At 45.4% G+C, this 25094-nt stretch overlaps 1 protein-coding gene and 1 long non-coding RNA gene across 5 annotated transcripts in view; both read right to left on the reverse strand.

The window, feature by feature from the left end:
• The window catches only part of LOC127043770 (uncharacterized), a 421859-nt gene that overhangs the window by 298063 nt on the left and 98702 nt on the right, over window positions 1-25094 (reverse strand). The window lies entirely within an intron of this gene.
• Window positions 1-25094, reverse strand: part of GALNT1 (polypeptide N-acetylgalactosaminyltransferase 1) — a 206742-nt gene that overhangs the window by 93978 nt on the left and 87670 nt on the right. For 3 of the 4 annotated variants that reach the window (XM_050937728.1, XM_050937730.1, XM_050937729.1), the window contains one exon: window positions 18667-18841. In XM_050937728.1, coding sequence (XP_050793685.1) covers window positions 18667-18841 — 175 coding nt within the window. Of the gene's footprint in view, window positions 1-18666; window positions 18842-25094 lie in introns of those variants that run through there. The other variant, XM_050937732.1, reaches the window with a different exon arrangement.

A 25094-nucleotide genomic window follows, 5' to 3' on the forward strand; every position in this document is an offset into this window, starting at 1 on the left:
GTGACGACAGCGCGATCATGATGGTTATGAGGACATGGACACACTTTTCTCAAAGCATAGGCCTTGGTAATTTGGACAGCATGGTGGTAATAGTGCAGGTTCATGCCATGGAATGCTAGTTCTGGGCCTGGGAAACAAGCACAGACTGGTGGGACCGCATAGTGTTGCGGGTCTGGGATGCTTCCCAGGGGCTGTGAAAGTTTCGCATGTGTAAGGGCACTTACATGTAACGCTGTGACTTGCTTTCCCCTGCCCTGAAGTGCAAGAATACCAAGATGAGCGCAGCCCTCACAGTTCACAAGTGAGTGGTAATAGCTCTCTAGAAGCTTGCAATGCCAGACAGCTACCGGTCAGTTGGGAATCAATTTGAAGTGGGTAAATCTACGGGGGGGGGGGGGGGGGTGGCGGCTGCTGTGATCCAAGTAACCAACACAATCACTGAGCTGCTGCTACCAAGGGTAGTGACTCTGGGAAATGTGCAGCTCACAGTGGATGGCTTTGCTGCAAAGGGATTCCCTAACTGTGGTGGGGCGATAGACGAAACGCATATCTCTGTCTTGGGACCGGACCACCTTGGCAGTCAGTACGTAAACCACAAGGGGTACTTTCCAATGGTGCTGCAAGCACTGGTGGATCACAAGGGACGTTTCACCAACATCCATGTGGGATGGCAGGGAAAGGTACATGACGCTCGCATCTTCAGGAACTCTGGTCTGTTTGAACAGCTGCAGGAAGGGACTTACTTCTCAGACCAGAAAACAACCATTGGGGATGTTGAAATGCCTAAAGATATCCTTGGGGACCCAGACTACCCCTTAATTCCATGGCTCATGAAGCCATACATAGGCACTGGACAGTAGTAAGGAGTAGATCAACTATAGGCTGAGCAAGTGCAGAATGGTGGGAGAATGTGCATTTGGACATTTAAAAGCACGCTGGTGCTGTTTACTGACTCGGTTAGACCTCAGCGAAACCAATATTCCAATTGTTGCTGCTGCTTGCTGTGTGTTCACAATATCTGTGGGAGTAAGGGGAAAATGTTTATGGCGAGGTGGGAGGTTGAGGCAAATCGCCTGGCCGCTGATTACGCGCAGCCAGACACCAGGGCAATTAGAAGAGCACATCAGGGCACGCTGCCCATCAGAGAAGCTCTGAAAACCAGTTTCATGACTGGCCAGGCTACAGTGTGACAATTCTGTTTGTTTCTTCTTGATGAAAACCCGCCCCCTTAGTTTACTTCCCTGTAAGCTAACTGCCCTCCCCACTTCGATCATCTCTTGCAGAGGCAATAGAGTCAGTATTGTTTCAAAATCATGCATTCTTTATTACTTCATCACACAAATGGGGTGATAACTGCCAAGGTAGCCCATGAGGGGTGGGTGAGGAGGGAGGCATAGGGTGGGGTGCTGGATGAGGGTAGAAGGGAAGGACAAAGTCACACTGCACTTCAAAACTTCCAGCCTTCTGTTCCTTGGGCAGTCCTCTGGGGTGGAGCAGTTGGGTGCCTGGAGCCACCACTTCCCTCCCCCCACATTCTTGGGCATCTGGGTGAGGAGGCTATGGAACTTGGGGAGGAGGGCAGGCTGTTACATAGAGGCTAAAGCAGTGGTCTGTGCTGCTGCTGCATTTCCTGCAGCTCCACCAGATGCCAGAGCATATCGATCTGATCCCCCAGTAGCCTCAGCATTGCATCCTGTCTCCTCTCATCGCGCTGCTGCCATCTCTTCTCTTGCTCCTGCGAGCTCTCATCTTGTTTGTCCCTTCCGTCCTCATATTCATTTTCTGCTTCCTGGACTCTGACACTGTTTGCCCCCACATTCTGTGGAGCTCTTTCAGTGCGGGAGGACTGCATGAGCTCAGAGAACACTTCATAGCGAGTGTGGTTTTTCTGGCTTCTTATCTGCGCTAGCCTCTGGGATGGAGATGATAGGAGGAGCGCTGCAACATTTGCAGCTGCGGGAGGGGAAAAAAAGGGAGAGTAGCATTTAAAAAGACACATTTTAGAGAACAATGGGTAGACTTTTTCACGGTGAACCAAGCTGTTAATGTTACATAGCAAATGTGCTTTCGGTATAAGGTTGCATTTTGCCTTTTATATTGAGAGCCTGCCAGTCTGGTGTTAGAGATCACATGCAGGGCCGGGTAACAGAATTCAGCTTGCAGGCAGCCATGGTAAGCCACAGTCTTTCAGCTTCAACCTTCAGAACATGTGGGAATGGTTTCAAATAGCAGCACCCTCCTTTCCCATACCAAGCACCCGTTGGGTTGGCCATTTAAAAGGAGGGGCTATACTGGCCACGAATGCATCGCAAGTCTTCAGGGCAAACCAATCATTAAACCTGCTTGCTTTTAAACCATGCATTACATTTACAAAGGTACACTCACCATAGGTACCTTATCTGGCTTCATAGTCCGTGAGCCTGGGTTGGGAGGGTATTGGCTTCAGGGTGATAAACAGTTCCTGGCTGTCGGGGAGAATGGTTTCTCCACTTGCATACTGTGCGATATCCTCCTCATCCCCGTTGCGTGAGACTTCCCCCTTTCAGGTGTCCACAGACAGGGGCGGGGTAGTGGCGGTGGCCACCTAGAAAGCTCATAGTAGAAGTTACATATCTGAGGTTCTGCCCTGGAGCGGCCATTTGTCTCTTTGGCAGGCTTGCCTGAGCTCCCTAATTTTCACACAGCACTGCTGCGGGTCCCTATTGTAGCCTCTGTCCATCATGCCCTTAGAGAATTTTTCAAGTGTTTAATTTCAGTTACTGGAACGGCGTTCTGATAGCATGGATTCATCTCCCCGAACAGTGATCAGATCCAGTACCTCCCGTTTGGTCCATGCTGGAGCTCTTTTGCGATTCTGGGACTCCATGGTCACCTGTGCTGATCAGCTTGCCACGCTGGCCAAAAAGGAAATAACATTCAAAAGTTCCCAGGGCTTTTTCCTGTCTACCTGCCAGTGCATTTGAGTTGAGAGCCACAAGTACTCCTGTTCTTTTTGCTGTCCAGAGCGGTCACAATGGAGCACTCTGGGATAGCTCCTGGAGGCCAATACCGTTGAATTACGTCCACACTACTCCAAATTCGACCCGGTGATGTCGATTTCAGCGCTAATCCCCTCATTGGGGAGGAGTGCAGAAATTGATTTTAAGAGCCCTTTAAATCGACAAAAATGGCTTTGTCATGTGGACAGGTCCAGGGTTAGATCGATCTAACGCTGCTAAATTCAACCTAAACTCGTAGTGTAGAGCTTAGCTGGCTGAACTTTCAAACTAGCAACGAAGAAGTATCCATTGCTTTTTCCTAAACTCGGTGTAAAGCCTTCTAAAAACCTTCATGATGACAGCACTATTTAGAGCTGATGGGAAAGAATGTTAGGCTTTTAGTTCCTTCTCTGAATGATCTCCTTTTACATTATTAGAATCTAAATAGAACAATTAAATATGTCCTGAAAGTATACAAAAATTCTGGTAATTTATGGATCTAATCAAGTCTCTATGCCCAATTAGTATACTGTGGCATATGTAATCAACAAATCAGGTATCGTAAGTGGCCGAGACACCTCCATATTCTCTATGTCTGAATACACATGTATTTATACTATGGTCTTGACACAAGGATTTGTGGTGCTGTCTTAAATCATTCAGAAGATAATTTGATGGAGTTATGGAATGAGGGATAAGCGTGCAGCTTCAGAACACTCAAGTGCAGGGGAAAGTCTAAATTATTTAAAATGCGGTCTGGAAAAAAGTACCTTTACATATTCTCTGATATGCTAACTTATCAGTCTTGGTTTCAATACACCTACTAAGTCAGGAAAAATAAAGTTTGAGAAAAGTATACAAGTCTGATTCTATCTCTGCCAACTTAAATTATGATTCAAACAAGCAGTTTCTAATATACAGCAACTGCTAATAGAGGTAAATCAATTTAAGATTTGAAAAGTTAACTTTAGTATGATCTCATGTGTAAGTATATTATACTTTGGGCAGGTCTACACTTGCAATACTTCAGCTGCACCGTTGAAGCTCTTCAGAGAAAATGCTACAATGCCAATGGGAGATCTCCTCCCATCAGAGTAGTTAATCCACCTCCATAAGAAGCTCTTCCATCAACACAGTGCTGTCTAGACTGCGGGTTAGGTTTGTATAACTGTCACTTAGGGGTGTGGATTTTCCATACTCAGAGTGATGTAATTATATCGATGTAAGTTTACAGTGTAGACCTGCCTTCATATTGTAAGACAGACATGCAGGAAGTTTTATAAGGTAACTTCTTGTAAATCAGATTTCAGCAGAGCAAATGAAATACATTATATTAGGCCTTTTGAAAATGTCCCTTGTACTCAAGTCCCAGGTTACAAATAGTCCTGTGCGGGTCAAGGTGATAAGAGAGAAAGAAGCCATTCCCACAGACATAAAGCAGTCTTCCACAAAGCTGAAAATTCTGCAATTCTATCTTTTTGACAATATTCTGCAGAATCTCAGTTAAAAAAATATATTTTCTAGTCTCTCTTGGTTGTGAAGGAAATCTTGAAAACGTGAACTGAGTGTACACCAATGCAGTGTTTTCTGCAAAGACCCTGCAATAATATCCGAGTTATAAACTGCCCCACTCACTGCAATGGTTTAGTTCAATCTTCAAATAAATCTGCATATCAATTATTTTACTGCTGGTAACTGGCACAAATATTTACCATTTATAGTGCAGTAGCACTAAAAGGCCAATATTTCATTGTGCTAAGTGCTATACAAAATATGGTGTCAACTCCTGCCTCAAAGAGCAGATATCCCCAGCTGAACTGCTTATCCTACAATTCCAAACGGCCTCCCTCCTCCTTAGGAACTAAAATCTCTAATTGTACACTATACAGCTGCCATAGCTTCCATCTAATCCAGAAAAAAGCTAGTTACTTACCTGTAATTGTAACTGTTGTTCTTTGAGATGTGGGCAAAGACCTGTAACTCAGGTGTGTGCGTGCCCAGCGCACCAAAGTCAGAGAATTCTGCCTAGCAGAACCCATAGGTGTGGTGCTGGCATCCCTCCCTTCACAGCCCCTGCCATGGTTATATAAGGGCAGCGTCACCCTGGCTCCCATCAGTTCCTTCTCAACCGAGGACTGCTGTGGAATCAGGCCCTTCCGAAGAGTGCTGGAGCAGCTACAGTCTGGGACTACTTGGCCAAACTCAAATTACTAACCAAGGCTTGATAATTCAAACTGCAGTACAGAGTCAAGAATTAGGAACACAATTTTTACAAAGACAGATTGCATAAAATTACTTCAGGCAGAGTTAGGAATAAAACAGGTTTCGAATACAACATCCAAATTTTATGCACTAAACTACACTGCCCTACAGATTGAACACGTCAAAAAGACATGTTTTGTGTATACATTAGACACTTGTTAGTAACAACATATCAGTGTCCTTTTGCTATGTTGATCCTAAGCAGCTATTGCTGTTATGGGGAATGTCTGATCAAAGATGCCTGAAGAGTGTTTTGGAAGGAGTGGGGCAGCCACAATGTGTGTGGAGGGGTGGGGAGGGGGGAGAGAAGGAGATTTGGGGTGTGGGGCATGGGGGAACCCCAAGATTGTGGGGAATTAGACGGGGGAACCCTGGGTTTGACGGGGGAGCCCCCCAGTGAGCAGGGCTGGTGCAAGGAAGTTTCGCACCCTAGACAAAACTTCCACCTTGCATCCCTTCCCCCAGCCCTGCAGCAGCTCCCCGCCCCTCCCCTCGGCCCTGAGGCGCCCCCCCGCAGCAGCTCCCCCCCCTCCCCTCGGCCCTGAGGCGCACCCCCGCAGCAGCTCCCCCCCTGCCTTGAGGCACCCCCTCCCATAGCACCTCCCCACCCCAGCTCACCTCTGCTCCACGTCCTCCCTGAGCACACCGCTCCCACTAATTGTCCTCCCCTCTCAGGCTTGCGGCACCAGGAAGGCAGGAGAATTAGAGCGGGAGCGGTGTGCTCGGGGAGGATGCGGAGCAGAGGTGAGCTGGGGCGGGGAGCCCTGTGGTAGCTTCCCCCCCCGCCCTGAGGCACCCCCATGACAGCTCCCCATCCCCCTGGCCCAGGCAGCCATGCGGCACCTCTCCACCCCAGCTCTCCTCTGTTCCGCATCCTCCCTGAGCATGCCGTCCCCACTCTAATTCTCCTCCCAGGCTTGCGGGGACAAACAGCTGATTGGACGCCGGAGAAGTGGAGCAGCGACCGCGCGCTCGGGGAGGAACCGCTGTAAAAATAAAAGTGGGGGCATCGCTTTTTGGCACCCCCAAATCTTGGCGCCCTAGGCAACCGCCTAGTTTGTCTTAATGGTAGCAACGGCCCTGCCAGTGAGCAAAAAACCCAGCTGCCAGGGACAGCTTCATGCTCCAGCCTGGCAAGGGATGGACGGTTGGGGAGAGCACCATATGCAGCCTGCAATGGGGGTGGGGGGTGGGCGCAAAGGGGAGAAAAATGGCTCCTAGCAACTACAGAAGAGATGGGGGCGGGGGGAATGCAACAGGTCAGTGCCTTGGGGATTCAGGTCTCCTGACCACCCACTGCAAAATAGTGCGCGCACATCCCACCCCCAGCAACCAAGATGGAGGGGACAACTCAGTGCACGGGAGGAAGAAGATCCTCAATACGCCACACAGCAAAATAGCGCAAGAAACAACAATCCACCACCACACACACCATACCCCCGCAAGCCAGATGCTAAGGAAGGGCGGAGGAAACCTTCCAGCTGTGCCTCTGCTGCTCCCTAAAGCCTAGTTCCCTCCCCTCCCCCTCCGGTGGTCAATACCATCCCAGAACTGGTACCAGAAACGATGAGACAAATTAGAAGTAATTGTGTAAAGTTCTCAGACGTTTTAGCAATATTCCAGCAGAAATTAAAGCTTCAAGTTCCATTCCAATTTTTACTCCTGGGGGAATTCTGCACAATGAAGAATTTTGCACAAATTAATGTGGGATGTGCAGAATTTCCTTCCCTCCTCCCCTAGAAATGGGCTGCAGAGATGCTGGCTGCCACTACAGGCCGCTGGACCCAGCAGAGCCCAGTTCACATATAGGAAAAAAAGAAAAAAAGGTCAAGGGGGTGGAGGAACTACTGGAGGGTTCCCAGCAGCTGCAGTTCCTAGCACACCCTGGTAAGGAAGAAGGTGGCAGGGCGCAGGAAACTACGTGCTGGCCTGGGACGGAGCATCAGGCTGTTTCTCGCTCTGGATCCCTGGACTCTAGGAGGGTAGGGGTTGTGAGTGTCTGGGCTGGGGGAGGAAGACACACAGTGAGTGTCTGGGCTGGAGGGGGGCGCCTGCAGCTGGACTCTAGGGGAGTGTGGGGTGTGAGTGTCTGGGCCCCTGGCTGAGCTCGGTGGGGGGCGAGGGGGGAAGGGGCAGTGAAACAGGAACTGGGTTGTTGTAGAGGTTTCTTTAACACTATTCCTGGGGGAATTTCTGCATGTGACTATTGTTACAGACATACTTGCTAGCAGGTATTTTTAAATAAATTGCCAAAATAATTGAAATTGTCATGATTATATAGTGTTATTTTGACAAAAAATGGGCAGAATTTTGCAGAATTTTAAAATACTGTGTGCAGAATTTTTAATGTTTTGGTGCAAAATTCTCCCAGGATTAACTATTTCACAAGCAAATGACAGCTACTATTTTTAAATTTTATCTTTGTTAGGTATTTTATGCTACAAATTTCTAATCTGAAATAGTGTGTAAAAATATATAAGAACACTGGGAAAAAATGTGACTGCTTTAAACTCTTTCCAAACTCACTCATACTTTTAAAATACTACAACCATCATTATTGTACAAAAACATCCAGGTACAGAGACCAATACAAATCAGTTAAAGCAAAATGAGTCTAGTTACTGCACAAGATACATAACTTTACATGTTTAATTCAAAATTCACTGTCCTTTCATGATAAGTTTTTACCATGCTGACATTTTAATTTAAAATTTGTTTGCATTTCCTTTTGTTTTATGTTTGTACCAGCACAGTAAAAAGGCCTACGTGACAGCTTATTACATCCACAACATAGTACCATACGTTTGCATAATTTTGCTAGACACTGTCAAATGTGTCATTATGGAGTCCTTAATCACCTTATCACACTTCTGCAGCAACACAACATGAATGCAAAATGAGTTATTTTTAAAAAGTAGTTCACAGAAATGCCTATGAATATCCAGAAAAACTTAAAGGATTAACAAGGTTACATAATACACTACAAAGTCCAGTATTCCACAGCAAAATACAGAACCTTAAGCAAAAAAGCCCACATGTGCCATGCTAATTATGCAATTCCACGCAAGGAAGAGAAATTCCTTTTAAATTTTGTAGGTCAAAATATGCTTTTAAGTCTGGTATTTGCTTGCCTTATTGTCCTAGTTTGCATAACTAAAAAGCTATCTTGCCTTTTATTGATTAATTTAGATTGGCTTTATTCTACAAAATGTGACTTACAAATGGCTAAATAACTAGTCTTACACCTGCACACAGTTCATTTAATTTCTCATCTTTGCACTTAACTATAAAAGTAATTGCACCCTCAAAACTGGTATAATTAAAGACAATTTTTCAAAGCAATTGTGAGGTCAGTAAGCACAAAAAAAGTTGTTCTATTTTACTTTTCTTGTGAATCTCAAAGCATAACATGATTTAAGAATTGATTGAAGTTCTGTTCCAGCTCAACTTCCAAATGAGGCAACTGTTTCTGAATTTTTCTCTTCAGCAAGGAAGCTCTAGAAACCAACACTGTTTTATCAAACTTAGACCAAAGAAAAGCAACTGTAGATTATACGCCCTCAACAATAATCTCAAGAAAAACTTCTGAGCCCCTTACAGCTAAAGCCTATCTGGAATATTAGTCTTATACACTGTACCACAAAGACTCTCCCTATTCCAAATAGCTTATGCTATCAGGGCTAGAGCTTACAGATTAATCCAAATAGCTGGAACCATATGCCTGGGACAGATCCATTTACAAGAGACAGCCATAAGGGTATAAGTGACACACGGCGGAGAGAAGAAAGGAGGATACAATTAAATACATGCAAAATTATATACACATATACACCTCTACCCTGATGTAACGCAATCCAATATAAGGCGGGTTCGCATACAAGGCAGTAAAGCTCCGACACACTGCTCAGAGCAGCGTGTTAAGGGTGCCGGGCCAGCCTGGGGCCAAAGGGTTCGAGAAGGGGCAGAGGGTCTCAGGGGCAGTTAGTGGCTTCCCCCCACCCCAGGGTCTGGGGGGCAGCAGCTGTGGGGGCCTGCAGTCTCAGAGTGGCCCAGGGGATTAGGCGGTGGGGGGGGGGAGGAGACGGGCCTGGAGGAGCCTGCTCTGCTTCCCTCACCTCAGCTATGTCGCTTGGGGGAGGGAGCTTAGGGAATGGGATCCCCCCTCACACTCACCAGCAGCAGCAGAAGCAGAGCAGCCTGGCCCAAGCCCGCTCCACTCTGCCAGCTCCCAGCCACAGCACTCCGCTTCCCGTCGCAGGTGAATATGGGGGGGGGGGGAGGGCATCCTTTCCCCAACCTCTCTGCACTCACCTGCGGCAGGAAGCAGAGCGACATGGCCCCAGCTCACTCCGCTTTCCTTGCCCTGACCCCAGCCATGTAGCTGGGGGGCGGCTGGGGAAAGGTCCTGCACTCACCTGCCTGGCGGGAAGTGGAGCGTCACAGCTGGGAGCTAGCAGAGTGGAGCTGGCTGGGGCTGGGCTGCTCTGCTTCCCATGAGTGAGGGGTAGTTGGGGAAAGGATGCCTTCCACACTCACCTGCAGTGGGAAGTAGAGCGACGCGGCCCCAGCCCACTCCACTCCCCTAGCTCCCAGCCATGGCGCTGGGAAGGTGAGTGCAGGACCTTTCCCCAGCTGCCCCCTAGTGACACGGCTGGGGCCGGAACAAGGAAAGCAGAGCGGGCTGGGGCCGCGTCACTCCGCTTCCCAACACAGGTGAGTGCATCCTTTCCTCAACCTCCCCGCACTTACCTGCAGTGAAAAGCAGAGTGCCACAGCTGTGGCGGAGTGGAGCGGCTTGGGGTCAGGTTGCTCTGCTTCCTGCTGCTGCCGGTGAGTGCCTGTCAGGGGGTAAGGAGGGGAGGTTGGATAGGGATCGGAGCAGTTGGAGACAGAGGGGTCTCTGGAGGGGTGGTCAGAGAACAAGGAACCGGGGGGAGAGGGTGCAAAGCAAGTTTGATATAACGTGGTCTCACCTATAATGCGGTGAGATTTTTTTTGTTTCCTGATGACTGCGTTATATCGGGGTAGAGGTGTACATGAAAGAGAATCTGTGCCACTTTCAAGAAGAAATTAAGTCTTGCTTTACACTCCTAGATCATACTTAAAATTATATTATTATTTGACTAAGTAAACAAATAACTGCAGTTTTTAACACGAAGGAATTAATCCAAAAGTAAATTCATAACCCACTTCAAAATTTTTTTAAAGTTAATTATGAACCCATATCATTCAGCTTAATACAAAGTCTTAAAGTTGATCACATTACTCTTATAGAAAACATACCACCATCTCCAATATTACATACTACATCAAAAGTAACTTGAGGAGTATTATTTTTAAAATATAGAACTAGAACTTCCCAGAGAAAAGTGGTCACTGATTACATGCTTTAGAGTAGCAGGATGGAAGGGGGAATAGATTAGTCTAGCAGCTGGACCTTGAATCAGCAGCAGCCCCAGAGGAGCTTCCAGAGAAAAGGGTTCAATGATTCATTGAAAAGAATGCAGGCAGCTGACTGGGAAAAGAAGGTTACTTCTTGAACTCTGCCCACCTGAAAGTCCCTCCACTCAAGTGGTCAGGGAAACTCCAAGAGAGACATCTTAAAGAAGTTATAATTTTATTTCAAAAAGAACAGGAGTACTTGTGGCACCTTAGAGATGAACAAATTTATTACAGCATAAGCTTTTGTGAGCTACAGCCCACTTCTTTGGATGCACAGAATGGAACACAGAGACAGGAAATATTTATACATACAGAGAACATGAAAAGGTGGAAGTATGCATACCAACAGGAAGTCTAATCAATTGAGATGAGCTATCATCAGCAGGAGAAAAAAAACTTTTGAAGTGATAACTGAGATGACCCATGGAAGGCGTGAGGAGAACTTAACATAGGGAAATAGATTCAATTAGTGTAAAGACCCAACCATTGCCAGTCTCTGTTTAAACCTAAGTTAATTGTATCTAATTTGCATATTAATTCAAGTTCAGCAGTCTCTCTTTCGAGTTTGTTTTTGAAGTTTTTTTGTTGCAAAATTGCCACCTTCAAGTCTGTCACTGAATGGTTAGAGAGGCTGAAGTGTTCTCCCACTGGTTTTTGAATGTTATGATTCTTGATGTCAGATGTGTGTCCATTTATTCTTTTGCATAGAGACTGTCTGGTTTGGCCAATGTACAGTTTTCATGTTCTCTGTTTGTATAAATAAGTACTCCTGTTCTTTCTGTGGATACAGACTAACAAGGCTGCTACTCTGAAACTGAATTTTATTTCAGTTAGTTACTGTTAACTAAAAAAATGAATCTGAAAGGGTCAATACCATGCAAGCAACTTCAAATGTAATAAAACCAGATGAACACTAGAGAACTATATGGAACCTAAATAAAAATATGTATCAATTACATTAAAGTAAAGTTATTTCAAGTATACTATTTCTTGTTAAATGTTTTTCCCTATATAAATGAAGAATTTAGTTTGGTTCATTATAAACATGAGATCTCTGAATTCTTCAAATAAGTAATTTTCTCTTGAGATTTACCAGCCCTGATCAAAATATCTTTATTTTCTAGGGTAGAATGATTTAAATGAATTTTAATCATATCTCATTCTCACATTAAAATGTTGATTTGCAACCAAAGATAGCCTTTATAATAAATTTGGTACTACTATTTGATAACCAGGAGGATACACTATATCTATACAAAATTACTAAAGAAATTATCTAACTTAATATCCATTTATTCAAATACTTAATTTTTACATTAAGTTAGAAAATGATCAGTGATGATTTTTTACTTATTAAATTAATTTTTATTCATGGTTGCTGCCACACTGCTTTTGGATGGAAAAATTCAATTAAGAATGCACAAAAACAGCATTCTAAATTAGTACAATAAAATGACATTAAATGTGCTGGATACATAAGAAAATCAAAACATTTTGTATTTAAAAACGGGTTTATTCAACAAAGGAAGTATTATATGTAGTTTAGCAAACTGAAATGATTGGTTTCTGATCATCATGTCCTTTAAGATTTTAGAAAAGAGTTACCTTTCTGTAACTGGTATTCTTCGAAATGTGTTGCTACTGTCCATTCTATATTAGGTGTGTGCGCTCGCAATATGCTTCAGTGCTGAAAGTTTTTCCCTGAGCAGTATCCATAGGGGACCAGCTCTGGCGCCCCCTGGAATGGCATACACATGGCGCGGTATAAGGGGTTCCACCGGCACCCTCCAACCTCAGTTCCTTCTTGATGGAAACTTGGAGTGGAGAAGGACGACGGGTCATGGAATGGGCATGAGCAACACATCTCAAAGAACACCAGTTACGGAAAAGATAACTCTCTTTTCTTCTTTGAGTGCTTGCTCGTGTCCATTCCAAGTTAGGTGACTCCAAAGCAGTATCCCTGGAGGTGGGTAGGAGTTCATGGATGTGTAGATTGCAACACAGCTCTGCTGAACCCAGCATCGTTCCTGGCCTGCTGAGTGATGGCATAATTAGCAGAAAACGTGTGGACAGAGGACCACATTGCGGCTTTACAGATGTCCTAGATAGGGATGTGCACCAGGAAGGCCACCGAAGACACCGGCGCTCTTGTAGTGGGCTCTGACAATCGGCAGCAGTGGAACCCCTGCCAAGGCCATAACAGGTGCTCATGCATGAGGTAATCCAATTGGAAATCCTCTGAGGACCCGGGATGACCCATCATCCTATCTGCTGCAGAGATGAAGAGCAAGATTGATTTACAGAAAGGCTTGGTACGCTCCAAGTAAAAAGCCAAGGTCCCTCAGGTGTCCAGGGCATGAAGATGGTCTTCACTGGTCTTGTGCAGTTTGGGACAGAACACCAGGAGGAAGATGTTCATATGGAAGATGGAGACCACCTTTGGCAGGAAGGCCAGTTGGGGCCGCTACCGAACCTTATCCTTGCAGAAGACTGTGTACAGAGGCTAGGAGATCAAGGCTTTAATTGCAGAGACTTGTCTCACTGATGTCACTGCTACCAGGAATGTGACCTTCCATGATGGGGGGGAAAAGGAGCAGGAAACCAGCATCTCAAAGGGTGGGCCTGTAAGCCTAGAGAGGACCAAGTTAAGATCCTACTGCGGGATGGGAGCCCGTACCTGCGTGAAAAGTCTCAAGCCCTCTCAGGAACATGTGAAAACACTGTCTGTCCTTGGATCAGCAGGTAAAAAGTGGAGATGGCCACAAGATGCACTCTAATGGAAGTGTGCGCCAGGCCCTGGTTTCTCAAATGGAGCAGGTAGTCCAGGTCAGCCTGTAGGGAGGAACACAAGGGAGAGATGCCCCATTTGGACACCCAGTGGGAAAACCTCATCCACTTGGCCAGGTAAGTCAGTCTAGTTGAGGGCTTCCTATTTTCCAGAAAGACCTGTTGGACCCCATATGAACAGGTTCGCTCCTCCAGGTTCAGCCACACAGCATCCACACCAAGATGTGAAGGGACCTGAAGTCAGGGCTGGTGCAAGGATGTTTCGCGCCCTAGGCGAAACTTCCACCTTGCGCCATCTCCCTTACCCCCACAGCAGCTCCCTCACTCCGCCCTGAGGCGTTCCCATTGCGGCAGCTCCCCACCCTCAGGCACCCCGCCTGGCCCCCCAGCTCACCCCTGCTCTGTCTCCACCCCGAGCATGCCGTCGCTGCTTCACTTCTCCCGCCTCCTAGGCTTGCGGTGCCAATTGCAAGCCTGGGAGGTGGGAGAAGTGAAGCAGCCACGGCGTGCTCGGGGAGGAGGCGGGGTAGGGGTGAGCTGGGGCGGGGAGTTCCCCTGCATGCCGCCCCCCCCTTACTTGCTGCAGGTGGCCCTCCCCGCGCTCCCTTGCCCAAGCTCCCTCCGCCTAAATGCTGGCGGCAACTGGGGCGGCCGAAGATCCTGCCGCCGCAGTTGCTGCCGAAGAAAATGGCGCCCCCCAAATCCCAGTGCCCTAGGCGACCACCTAGGTCACCTAAATGGTTGCACTGACCCTGCCTGAAGTTGGGGTGTAACAGTTGACCTTGGTCCTGTAACAGCAAGTCCAGTCGCTTGGCCAGGGTCCACAGAGGGGCTGCTGTCAGGTTCATGAGCTTGCCGAACCAGTGCTGGCCAGGCTTCACAGGGGCGATCATGACAACGTGCACCTTGTCTCTCTTGATCTTTGCCAAGGCACTGCTGAGAATCTAAGGGAATGCATACATCAGGCTCCCTAACCACGAGAGGAGGGAGGCATCAGAGGGAGCCCTTGCTCAGACCTTGCCAAGAACAAAATTTCCCTGTTCTGTCTCCCCACTCGGGGAGTTCCTCACCTTTGGAAGATCATGCAGGCTACCTCTGGATGGAGCAATCACTTGTGGTGAGAGGAGAAGAGCCTGTTGAGCTGGTCCGCCAGTGTATTCCTGATGCCGGGAAGATGACATGCTTCCAGGTAGATTTTGTGGCTGATGCAGAGGTCCCAGAGATGGAGTGCCTGCTGACAGAGGGCCGACGAGCACGATCCCCCTTGCCTGTTGATGTAGAACATCGAGGCTGTATCATCAGTCAGGACTCTTAACTCCTTGTCTGAGAGGTGAAGCAGGAAGATTCCGCAAGCCAGCTGGACTGCTCGGAACTCTGACGCTTACATACAACCACGCCTCCTTCGGGTACAACATCCCTGAAACTGGAGGACGCCCAGATGCGCACCTCAGCTGAGGTCCGAGGCGTCCGACATGAACTCGATGGAGTGAGGAGCGTTGTTGAACAGAACCCCCTCCAGGACTGTCCTGCAGTCGGTCCACCATCACAGAGAGGTAAGTATCACCTGGGGAATAGTAACTATCTTTTCCAGGGAGTCTTGGGTCTGGGAATAGACTGTTCCCAGCCACTGTTGCAGGGGCCGCATCTGGAGCCTGGCATGGTGGACCACATAAGTGCACCTGCCGCGTGGCCCAGCAGGTGCAGACAGACCCTGGCTGTAGTCAGATGGAATGCAGAGACTTCCGCAATGAGGTTCATCAACATGTGGAACCTTTCCAGTGGAAGGAGTGCTCTGGCGCAGGTCGAGCCAAGGACCGCTCCAATGAGCTCTATCCTCTGCACTGGCATGAACGTTGACTTTTTGTCGTTTACAAGTAGGCCCAGAGAGCAGCACGTGGTTTGAAGTACGACAACATCCCTTTGGACTGAAGACCAGGGGCTGCCCTTGACAAGCTAGTCGTTGAGGTACGGGTAGGTCTGGATACCAGGCGCCTGAAGTAATCTGCTACCACCGACACATTTGGTAAACACCCTCGGTGCTGTCGCCAGGACAAATGGGAGAACCACAAACAGGCAGTAGTAAGGCCCCACTGTAAACCAGAGGAAGCATCTGCGTCCTTGAAAGATCGCTACGCAGAAGTATGTGTCTTTCAAGTCAAGGGCAGCATATCAGTCCCCAGATCGAGGGAAGGATAATTGAAGCCAGAAAGCCCATGAGGAACTTTAGCGTCTTTAAGTACTTGTTGAGGTCTCCCAGGTCCAAGATGGGTCATAGACCGCCCTGGGCCTTAGGGATTAAAAAAGTATCAGGAATAGAACCCCTTGTTCCTGTACTCAAGAGGAACTTTTTCCACCGCACCCAGATGTAGCAACCCTTTACCTCCTGAACTAGGAGACTCTTATGAGAGGGGTCCCTGAAGAGGGATGGGGAAGGCAGGCGGGAAGGGGGGAGAAAGGAACTGGAGGATACAACCCTGCTCCACTGTGCTGAGGACCCAGCAGTCCAAAGTTATAGCGGTCCAAGCAGGGAGGAAAAGGGGTCTTCCAATTCCTCTGCCTGAAGCCGCAGGTTAGAAGTGACCCTCTTCAAAAGTTCCTGATGTGCTTTGGTGTCATCCTGAGGAATCAGGTGAGGGGGCCCCAGTGATAGCCTCATCTGATGACAACAAGGACTATGCTGGTGTCGTGGGAACGTCCACGTCCATTGGGGGTCCAGCAGCTTGCTCCCTTGGGTCCTCCTGGACCTGTGGGCTCTTACCCCCTGAAGCATCAAGCATCGGAAGGGAATGGGATACCAAGGCCATTGGCCTCTCCAAGGCTCCCAACACGGATCAGGGAAGGTTGGGAGAATTCCTAAGGGTTCCACGGGAACCATGGCACTGGCCACTGAGATTGGGACCATGGGACAGATTTTGGTGCTGATAATGTAGTCAACACTGCCGGTACCAGGGCTTGTCCCGCAATCAGGGAACCTCACTCTGAGCCAGAGCTACCAGCAGAGTAGTCAGTACCAGACAACCAGGATCAGGCGGAGCAGTGGCTCCTATCCGACTTGTGTCAGTCACTTTGTCCCGAAGCCGACCTGTCCAAGCGAGACTGTCTTGGTCGCACTCTCCAGGACCGACACTGTTTGGCGGATCTGCGTCGAATACCTGACGATCCACGCCTCACGCTACTCAACAGGTCCCAGGACATCGAATGGAACCAGAAGCTACTACAGACCAGTTGCCGGGAAGATCGTCCTGAGTAGGGCAACCTCTCCTTCTTGGAGACAGTGATGATGGTCTGGCAATCGGCAGTCTCTGGCATCCAATCGGTCCCGGGCCCTTGGAGATGGTTGGGGCCGATCCCAGAGTTCTTGCCAGATGGCATGTGCCTCAGAGGGTCTATACCAATCTACTGGTAAGGTACACCTCGAGTCCCTTGATTGGTGCCCCCGGTGTGTAGACCGAAGAGGGCTCCACTGAGCCTGCCTCTTCAGTCTTGAAGCGTGACGGCTTTGGGCAGGCAAATGCTGGCTGGACATCCCTCTCTATGGGGAACAGTACCACTGAGGTGGGGACACGCACAGGTCCCAATGTGGGTTTATCCCCAAGACTGGGGTACTGCGGGAGCTGGTGTGGGCAGCACCAGGAGCGTCAGGATCTCTTGAGCTGCTCGAAGAGCTTTGGGCGTCGACGGCACCTGAAGCTGGCTACGGCCTGCACCGCTATTTGAGGTTGCAGGCAAAGCCTGGGATGGGCTGCACCGCTTGATTTGAGCTGGGCCCAACTTCCCGAAGTGGGCGCTGAGCTGCCCGGCACGGGTCGTGGCTCGTTCCAACACTCTCCTTTCCCTTACAGGAGGTAGAAGATCTTCCCCTCACAGTCTTTTTTGGCTTTTTGACTGGAGTCGTGGAGGGGGACCACTGCCAGATCGTGGACAGCCCTGGTGGAGCACTGCGCGCAGAGGCCATGGTGCTTGGTGTGGAGTCGGACCACCGCTCCGGTGCCAGAGTGAAGGCTGACTCCATTAGAAGCACTTTCAGAGGGATATCATGCTGCTCCTTCATCCTAGGTTTGAAGGGCTTGCAGATACAGCACTTGTCACTTGTGTCCTTCATCTAAGCACCTTAGGCAGCTGGTATGTGGATTGCTGATGGGCACAGGCCATTTGCAGTGATCGCAAGGCTTAAAGCCTGGGGACCAGGGCACGCCCCATCCCCCGGCTGAGTCCCATTCGTGACTAACGAAAAGTTGAGAATTACTACTAAGGGTATCTAAGCAACTACTAACTATACACAACTATATTACAGGTTCTCAAAGTTCACAAGAACAGAAAACGAAACAACGATAGCCAAAGCAGCAGATGCTCCAGCACCGTCACTGGCGGCAAGAAGGAACTGAGGGGGAGCTCGCGGCGCCCCATATACAGTGCCATGTGGGCACCACTCAACGGGGTACCAGAGCTGGTCCTCTACAGATACTGCTGAGGGAAAAACTTGCAGCACCAGTGCATGTGGTGAACACACACACACACACACACACACCCCTAATATAGAATGGACATGAGCAAGCACTCGAACTACTAGTTGATCTTCTCTTCTCTCACACTTAGTTTTTATAGATACATTTGAAGAAGAAAATAAGCTTTCCTGCTTTTTCAAGTCCCAATCAGTTTCTCAATTTTGAATGGACTGGCCATTGAACAAAACTAGCTGAATAAACTGAAAAGAAGAAAATATTCTCTTTGCACCTGCAAAGAGAAGAGGATCTGGCTACCAAAACCTTGTTTTGCACTTCAAACTCTGGTCCCAGGTGTTTAGCTAATTATTTTTGTCAGTTAAGGGCAGAGGTGGGCAAACTGCGGCCCACGGGACTCTCCTGCCCGGCCCCTGAGCTCCTGGCCCAGGAAGCTAGCCCCTGGCCCCTCCCCCACAGCCTCAGCTCACTGTTTAATTTAATTTCTTTTCTTGAAAAAGCCTAATTATAACTAACTTCATGGTTGCAATAGTAGTAAATGAAATTTGTTGGCTTTGCTTTTAAGTTGAATTTTACAAATGAACCCCTCAAAACCCAGCAATTCTAACCACGTCATGTCTTACAACTTTCATATCTATGCTGATTACCAACATATAAAAGAACAGTGGTTACTATGGAGAATTTGTAATGTGTTCACTTAAGTAAAGCATGCTTTCAATAGAATAGAAGGTACTTACCCTTCTAACCTGACATCAGGTAATGATCTGTTGAGAGCAATCATTTCACTTGCCATTAAATTAAACTGATTTATTTTAAACATCTCTTTCATTTTTTCTTGATCCTCTTTAGGAATAACAACAGGCTTCCCCATTTCTCCAGGACCTTCATGTGGCTTCTGTACTGGTTCTGGAACTAACAAAACAGAAGTTTTAATACTGAACAAATTACCTGGGGTTCTCAAACTTCATTGTACCATGACCCCCTTCAGACAACAAAAATGACTACAAGACCCCAGGAGAGGGAACAGAAACTTGAGCTTGCCTGAGTCTCACCACCCCAGACAGGGAGGCCAAAGGCAAAACTCAAGCCCCATCACTCAGGACTGAGGCAGTGGGGCTCAAGCTTTGGCCCTGAGCTGTGGGACTCAGGCTTCAGCCCTAGGCCCTAGCAAGTCTAATGCCAGCCCTGGCAACCCCATTATAAAGGGCTTGCGACCCACTTTGGGGTCCCAACCCAATTTGAGAACCGCTGGATTAGACTATTCTGAAATTTACTGGAGAAATAAGACTATTGCAGGCACTGTTACGTTTTCTTCTCATTTATGTTTTACAAAAGCATATCTAATTTGTTTAATGATGCATTTGTTCCATATGAAGCAAGATCCGAGGACAGGTGATCTAAAATTTGACATTTTTAAATACTAGAAAAATATAAACTTCCGACTATTAATATATTTAACAAGAGCAGTTAAATCTCATTCTCAGCAGCTATTGTGCACTTGGAGGACCAAAAAGCACCCATCTTTTTGTCATCACATTTTGTATTGTACAAACCTACTGCATTACAAATATAACTCAGTTATGGAATGAACCTCTACATTATATTTCACAGACTACCTGAGAAAAAAATAATTAGTGGGGGTTTTATTTCACATCTAGTAACATCCACTTCCACATAGATTATGAGGTTAGCACAGGAATTTATTTTTATATAAAAAAGTTCTATTTAAGTGAAAAATAATCCATTTAGCCTAAAATTCTGATAAGTATACTTTACAATTTGGCATTGATTAAAAAATAACATTTGAATTCATCCTTCAGAACAATCTTCTCGATTTTAGGAAAATTTAATTAGACCAGAATTAATCTATTACAAACTGGAAACAATGTGTTAGCTCTAGCCAATCTGTATCAACAAGCAAATTTAAATTACTCCTAAACTAGGCACACTATTTCTAATACCAATTGTTTGCCAACTAAAAGACAAAACCAGAAACAGAACATTATTTCATTTCTATGCTTCTGGTAAAGGATTACAAATAATTGAGACTAAAAAACAAAACTAATCTATCAAAAAGTGGCCAGTGTTTCTTTATAAATACCCGTTTTGTGATTTTTTCAAAATTTCAATTTAAATACACAAATAATGAAATTTCAAGACACTTGTTTTTAACTTGACCTTTAGCATATATATTGTCTCTAAGTCATCTAGACATTGAATTATCAGATTAATTTTAATAGAAAACAGCATTATAAATGAGCTAAATAATTCAATGTACTCTAACAGAATATCAGGTAATTCCAGCAAAATCAAGACACCACCCTCCTTTTTCTCTTCCTGCTTCCCAAATATGAAATGCTCCTTAACTTTTGGCTAAAAGAGAATACTGTAATCTTACACAAGATCAAAGAGGGGGAAAATAGCTCGTCAAGAGCAAAAACAAAATGCATCCTATACTCACTGAAAATTCAAATGATACAAACATATAAAAAGTAACAAATGAGAGATCTTGTGCCTATTTCACTGAGTTTTCCAAAATGACTGCAGGGGGTAAACTATTAGCAATACCTAAATTCAGTTTGTTAGCATTTTCATTATAAAAGATTTTCAGAATTTTTTCCCTAGAAGCTCAAACATTTCCAGCAGGCCTTTGAAATTTGGTAGGGTGAATATTCTGTGACCAAAGAAATAGCTTTTCTTTGTCACATGGAATTCATTCAAGTTTGGCTGAGATGTACTGTTAAAAATTGCCAGTTGACCAATCTGCCTGGTTCAATGGAATTGACATGTTCTCGCAGAACACCATTCCACCAAATCACCATTTTTCAACAGAGAGCTGTTCCATTGGAAGATTTTCAATAACCTCTAATTATGATCAGTCTAATTCTGTTATGTATCACAGGACCACTTGCCTCATTTGGTGCACAGTATAGACAGTGCAACCCAAATTCTGCGATCTCTCAGTTTTTCAAGTGCTTCACTTTACAACCTTAAAAACAACAATTAAAAAGAACATTATAGAGACAAGGTGGGTGAGGTAATATCTTTTACTGGACCAACTTCTGTTGGTGAAAGACAAACTTGCAAGCTCTTCTTGAAAGTGTCTCTCTTTCACCAAAAGAAGTTGATTTAATAGAAGATATTACCTCACCCATCCTGTCTCTCTACTATCCCAGGACCAACATGGCTACAACACTGCTGCAAACAAAAGAACTTTATGTATTTCAGAAAATATGTCCCATGAATTGGTTTGATATTCAATTAGTCATAAAGGAGACCTTCAGAATATTATAGCTATACAGAGATGTTATAATTCTGTTTAAAACAGCGTCTGGTCAGCTTGCTAACTGGTTTCACTCTCAGATTTCAAACCAGCATTGCTAATAGAATGCTAAATTAATATATTTCATAGCAAAGCTAATTACTAAGTATTATATCAAATATTTAATTGAAAACAGTCTTTCCATTCACATTATAAGGCCATTTAGGACTAACAGAAAACAGTTATATGAAGTAATATTATTTAACCAACTTTGCGCTTTTCCTACATTATATTTATCTTAAAGTGCAAATTATCTGTTCTGTTAAAAAATGAAGTTTCTACACATGCAGAGGACTGAGTTCAATTTGAAACTTGACTTCAGTGAGAGTTAGTGGGAAATTAAAATACAGTGTCTGCATCTCATCACCACCATCTCAAAAAGAAGACAGCTAGCTGCCTTTAACAGAAAGAACAAAAGGCTCAAGGGACAGTTCATAAAATCTTAGAGTTTCAAATTACCATTCACTAGTTCTTATTTAAACATCCTTTGACTGCTGCTCCCAAGCAACTTTTATAAACAAAACGTGCAAAAAACCCTCTGAAAATGGAAATGATCTACTAAACACAACTGCTTTTTAATAAAAAAACCTTTGAGTCTTCCTTTTTTACCTGTTCTCTTTCCCCATCCCAGTTCAGTTCATGCTCCATCTCGCCCCACTTGTGGTAATACATATATGCAAAGCATTTCTCCAGTAACATCAATAGGAGCAGCACTAGAGCAGAGAAAAGCCTCCTCCCACTGCAGAGATTAGGGTTTAATACATGTTCCCCTCTCCTCCCAAAAAAGTTTCAGCGCCAGTCAGGGAACAGAACTTCAAGGAATTTCACATTTAATTTGTCCTCTGCACGTTTTTTTTTTCAATAGACATAGTAATTATACTTAAAAGAAATTAGTCACATTAAAAGCTCCAAACACAGATTCTGGCCTTAGAATCAGAAGAGCCTCAACACAATTTATTTTATCTTCACAAACATCCTTATGAGGTAAAATATCATCACTATTTTACAACTGGAAACTAAGGCATAATGATTAAGACCAAAGCTGTCAAAGAATCTACAGTAAAATCTGCGTTATCTGGCACTTTACCAACCAGAAAGCTCTATAAACCAGCATTTTGGGAGGGGGATGTGGGGCATGGGCTCTGGGAGGGAGTTTTAGTGTGGGAGGGGGCTCAAGATAGGGGGTTAGGACACGGGAGGAGTTTTGGGGTCCCAGATCCACGTAGTGCTCAACTCGAGCGGCTCCCTGCAAGCGGCAACATATCCTTGCTGCTCCTTGTTGGAAGTGTGCCCAGGCAGCTCTGCACGCTGCCTCTATCCGCAGGCGCTGCCCCCGCAGCTCCCGCTGGCCGTGGTCAGTGGTACTAGGCGAAGGAACAGCCACAGGGCTCACGCTGGCTCCGCAGCTCCCGTTGGCCAGGGACCGCAGCCATGGGAGCAGCACCTGCAGGCAGAGGCAGCATACAGAGCCACCTGGTCACGCCTCAGCCTAGGAGCAGCAGGGACATATCGCCACTTGCAGGGAGCTGCCTGAGATGAACACCGCTAGGATCCGCCACTTTGCATCCCCTCCCATGCCACAACCCCTAGCCCTGAGCTCCCTCTGACACCCAAATTACCATCCTCCCTCTTAGTTAACCGGAATTTTTGACTTACTGGCACCCCCCATTCCCTCAACATGCTAGACACCCAAGTTTTTACTGTACTAATTTTGAGTGCCCCCTTGAGATGCTTAGGACCTGATTTTCCCAAGTACTTCCAGTTTATACATTCTAAGCACAGCTGCCATTGACTTCAGTTATGGTTGTGAGTCCTCAGCACTTCTGTATATCAAATCCCATGCGTCTCAAATTGGGCACACAAAAATGAGCCACACAGTTAGTGGCCACCTCCTAAAAATTTGGTTTAAGAGACTTTTCCAGTTGCACACTGGAAGTTTACAGAAACCCAGTTCTCTGGGGTGGCATTCAACTGCTTAAACCATGAGATCAACCTCTCTCTTCCTGCAGTTTCCTGCCTCATTCACTACTCAACTTCCAAGTTCTATAACAATCAGCTTCCTCCATAACACAATTCTGTTTGGGCACTGTCTATCCTATGCACTGAATGAGGCAGAAGCCCCTTTAGAAAAAATAAATAGGTGATATGTAAAGACTGCGTGGTAATGCATACATTCCAGGGTGCTGATTTACAGTTGCATGGACCACCTTATTTTTGATATTTCTTAAGTCTTTGGTGCTTGACTTTGCAACCTATTTTTTAAATGGAGTCTTATTCTGTGTAATTACCTAGAGTTTTTAAAAAACAAGTGAAAGAAATTGAAATTCTATCACACGTAATATAACCATATTCAATCCAACCCATCCTCCTAATATTGGTTACCTTTAGGGTTGGCAAGTTTAAATCCATAGCATAGACTTTTACCACTAAGCTTATGGAGTAGCTGACAGAAATTACTGGAAGGGGATGAGATAGCTCACTGGTCAATTTCACAGCTACTTGCTGGACAACAGGGAAATGTGGGGACTTAATTATCCTGGGTTCTATTCCAGGTTCTCAAGATGCTTTAAATTAGAAGGTCTTCTGCCCACATCTCCCCATGCCCATCCCAGTCTATTCCTGCCTCATATAACCAATCCTCCTCCCTCTGCATCTGTCCCTTCCTAGCATACTACTTTCCCAGCTCCTCACTCCTTGCCTTTAAAGGCAGACTGTTTTCTCCTTCTACTCTATGCTGCTGGACATCAGCAGAGAAGCAGTCAACATAAAGTTTCCCTACTCCCAGCAACTCCAAACAGCCAGAAGAAGCAACTGTAAGAAGAGTCCTGCTCAGCTTCTGCTGCACTTAGAAGCAGTATACTAAGCCCTGATGGAATCTTCATGCTATTTTTCTGTCAAAACCTTTGTCAAAACCCATGTTAATTTTCAAGGGCATATAACTGTCAAATAGAGGTGGATTTTCACAGGGAACTCTACAGGCACTTCTCTGACATACGCCCATTTAATGGAGATGTTCTAGTCCCTCCATGCTTTAGAGAAGGGACTTGAAATATTGCAGGGTATAAGCTTCTAACATTTACAAAAAAAAGTCCCCAAATGTTCTTGGTAATGACTGAACCATTTTTTGACACATCTCAAAAATTTCAGCCTGAGTGGTTAGTTTGGCAGGGTAGATAGGAAAAATGATTTTTATTTAAATCAGATTTTTTTATTTTGTTATTTAAAATTACAAGAAGTCTTTCTTTTAAAATATAAACCTGTTAAAAATGAAATCTGAATTTAAAACAAAGTATGTTAAGGTCTAAACTTACTACATCATCTTAAAACACAAAGAAAAATATGCTGAATCCATGATCCTCTATAAAAAACTGAGTTAAGACTTGAACATTGTTTTTTCTATATAAAGAAAGAATCGGGAAAAATATCAAAATTTATGAGGTTAAGCTTTATAAATATGGTACAATAGGCCAGGCTAACTAATTTAGGAGACTGTTACTTTCAAGAGACTAAGGCAAGTAGGAACTTAAACTGCAGACACTTTACTTGATGTATTTGAAAATTTTCCCAGATTGGCCTGCAATAATCAGTTTAAATGTACTGACTACATTTAATTTCTGTTTAATAAATCACTTAGTTGTACGTGTGAAACATCCTTTGATAAAGTTTATGTATCTAAAGTATTCAGTTGCTTTAATAAATGTTATTAGCTGTTGTGTTTAATTAAATTTAGTTACCATCCTAATGCAGTTTGACACAAATCATGAAGTTAAATTATCTAGTAAATAATCATTCACCTTTTTCTAAACACACTAAAAATGTACAATTCAGAAGAATCTGAAAGTT

Source organism: Gopherus flavomarginatus, chromosome 2 (genome assembly GCF_025201925.1).
Source record: "Gopherus flavomarginatus isolate rGopFla2 chromosome 2, rGopFla2.mat.asm, whole genome shotgun sequence".
Taxonomy (NCBI): Eukaryota; Metazoa; Chordata; order Testudines; family Testudinidae; genus Gopherus; species Gopherus flavomarginatus.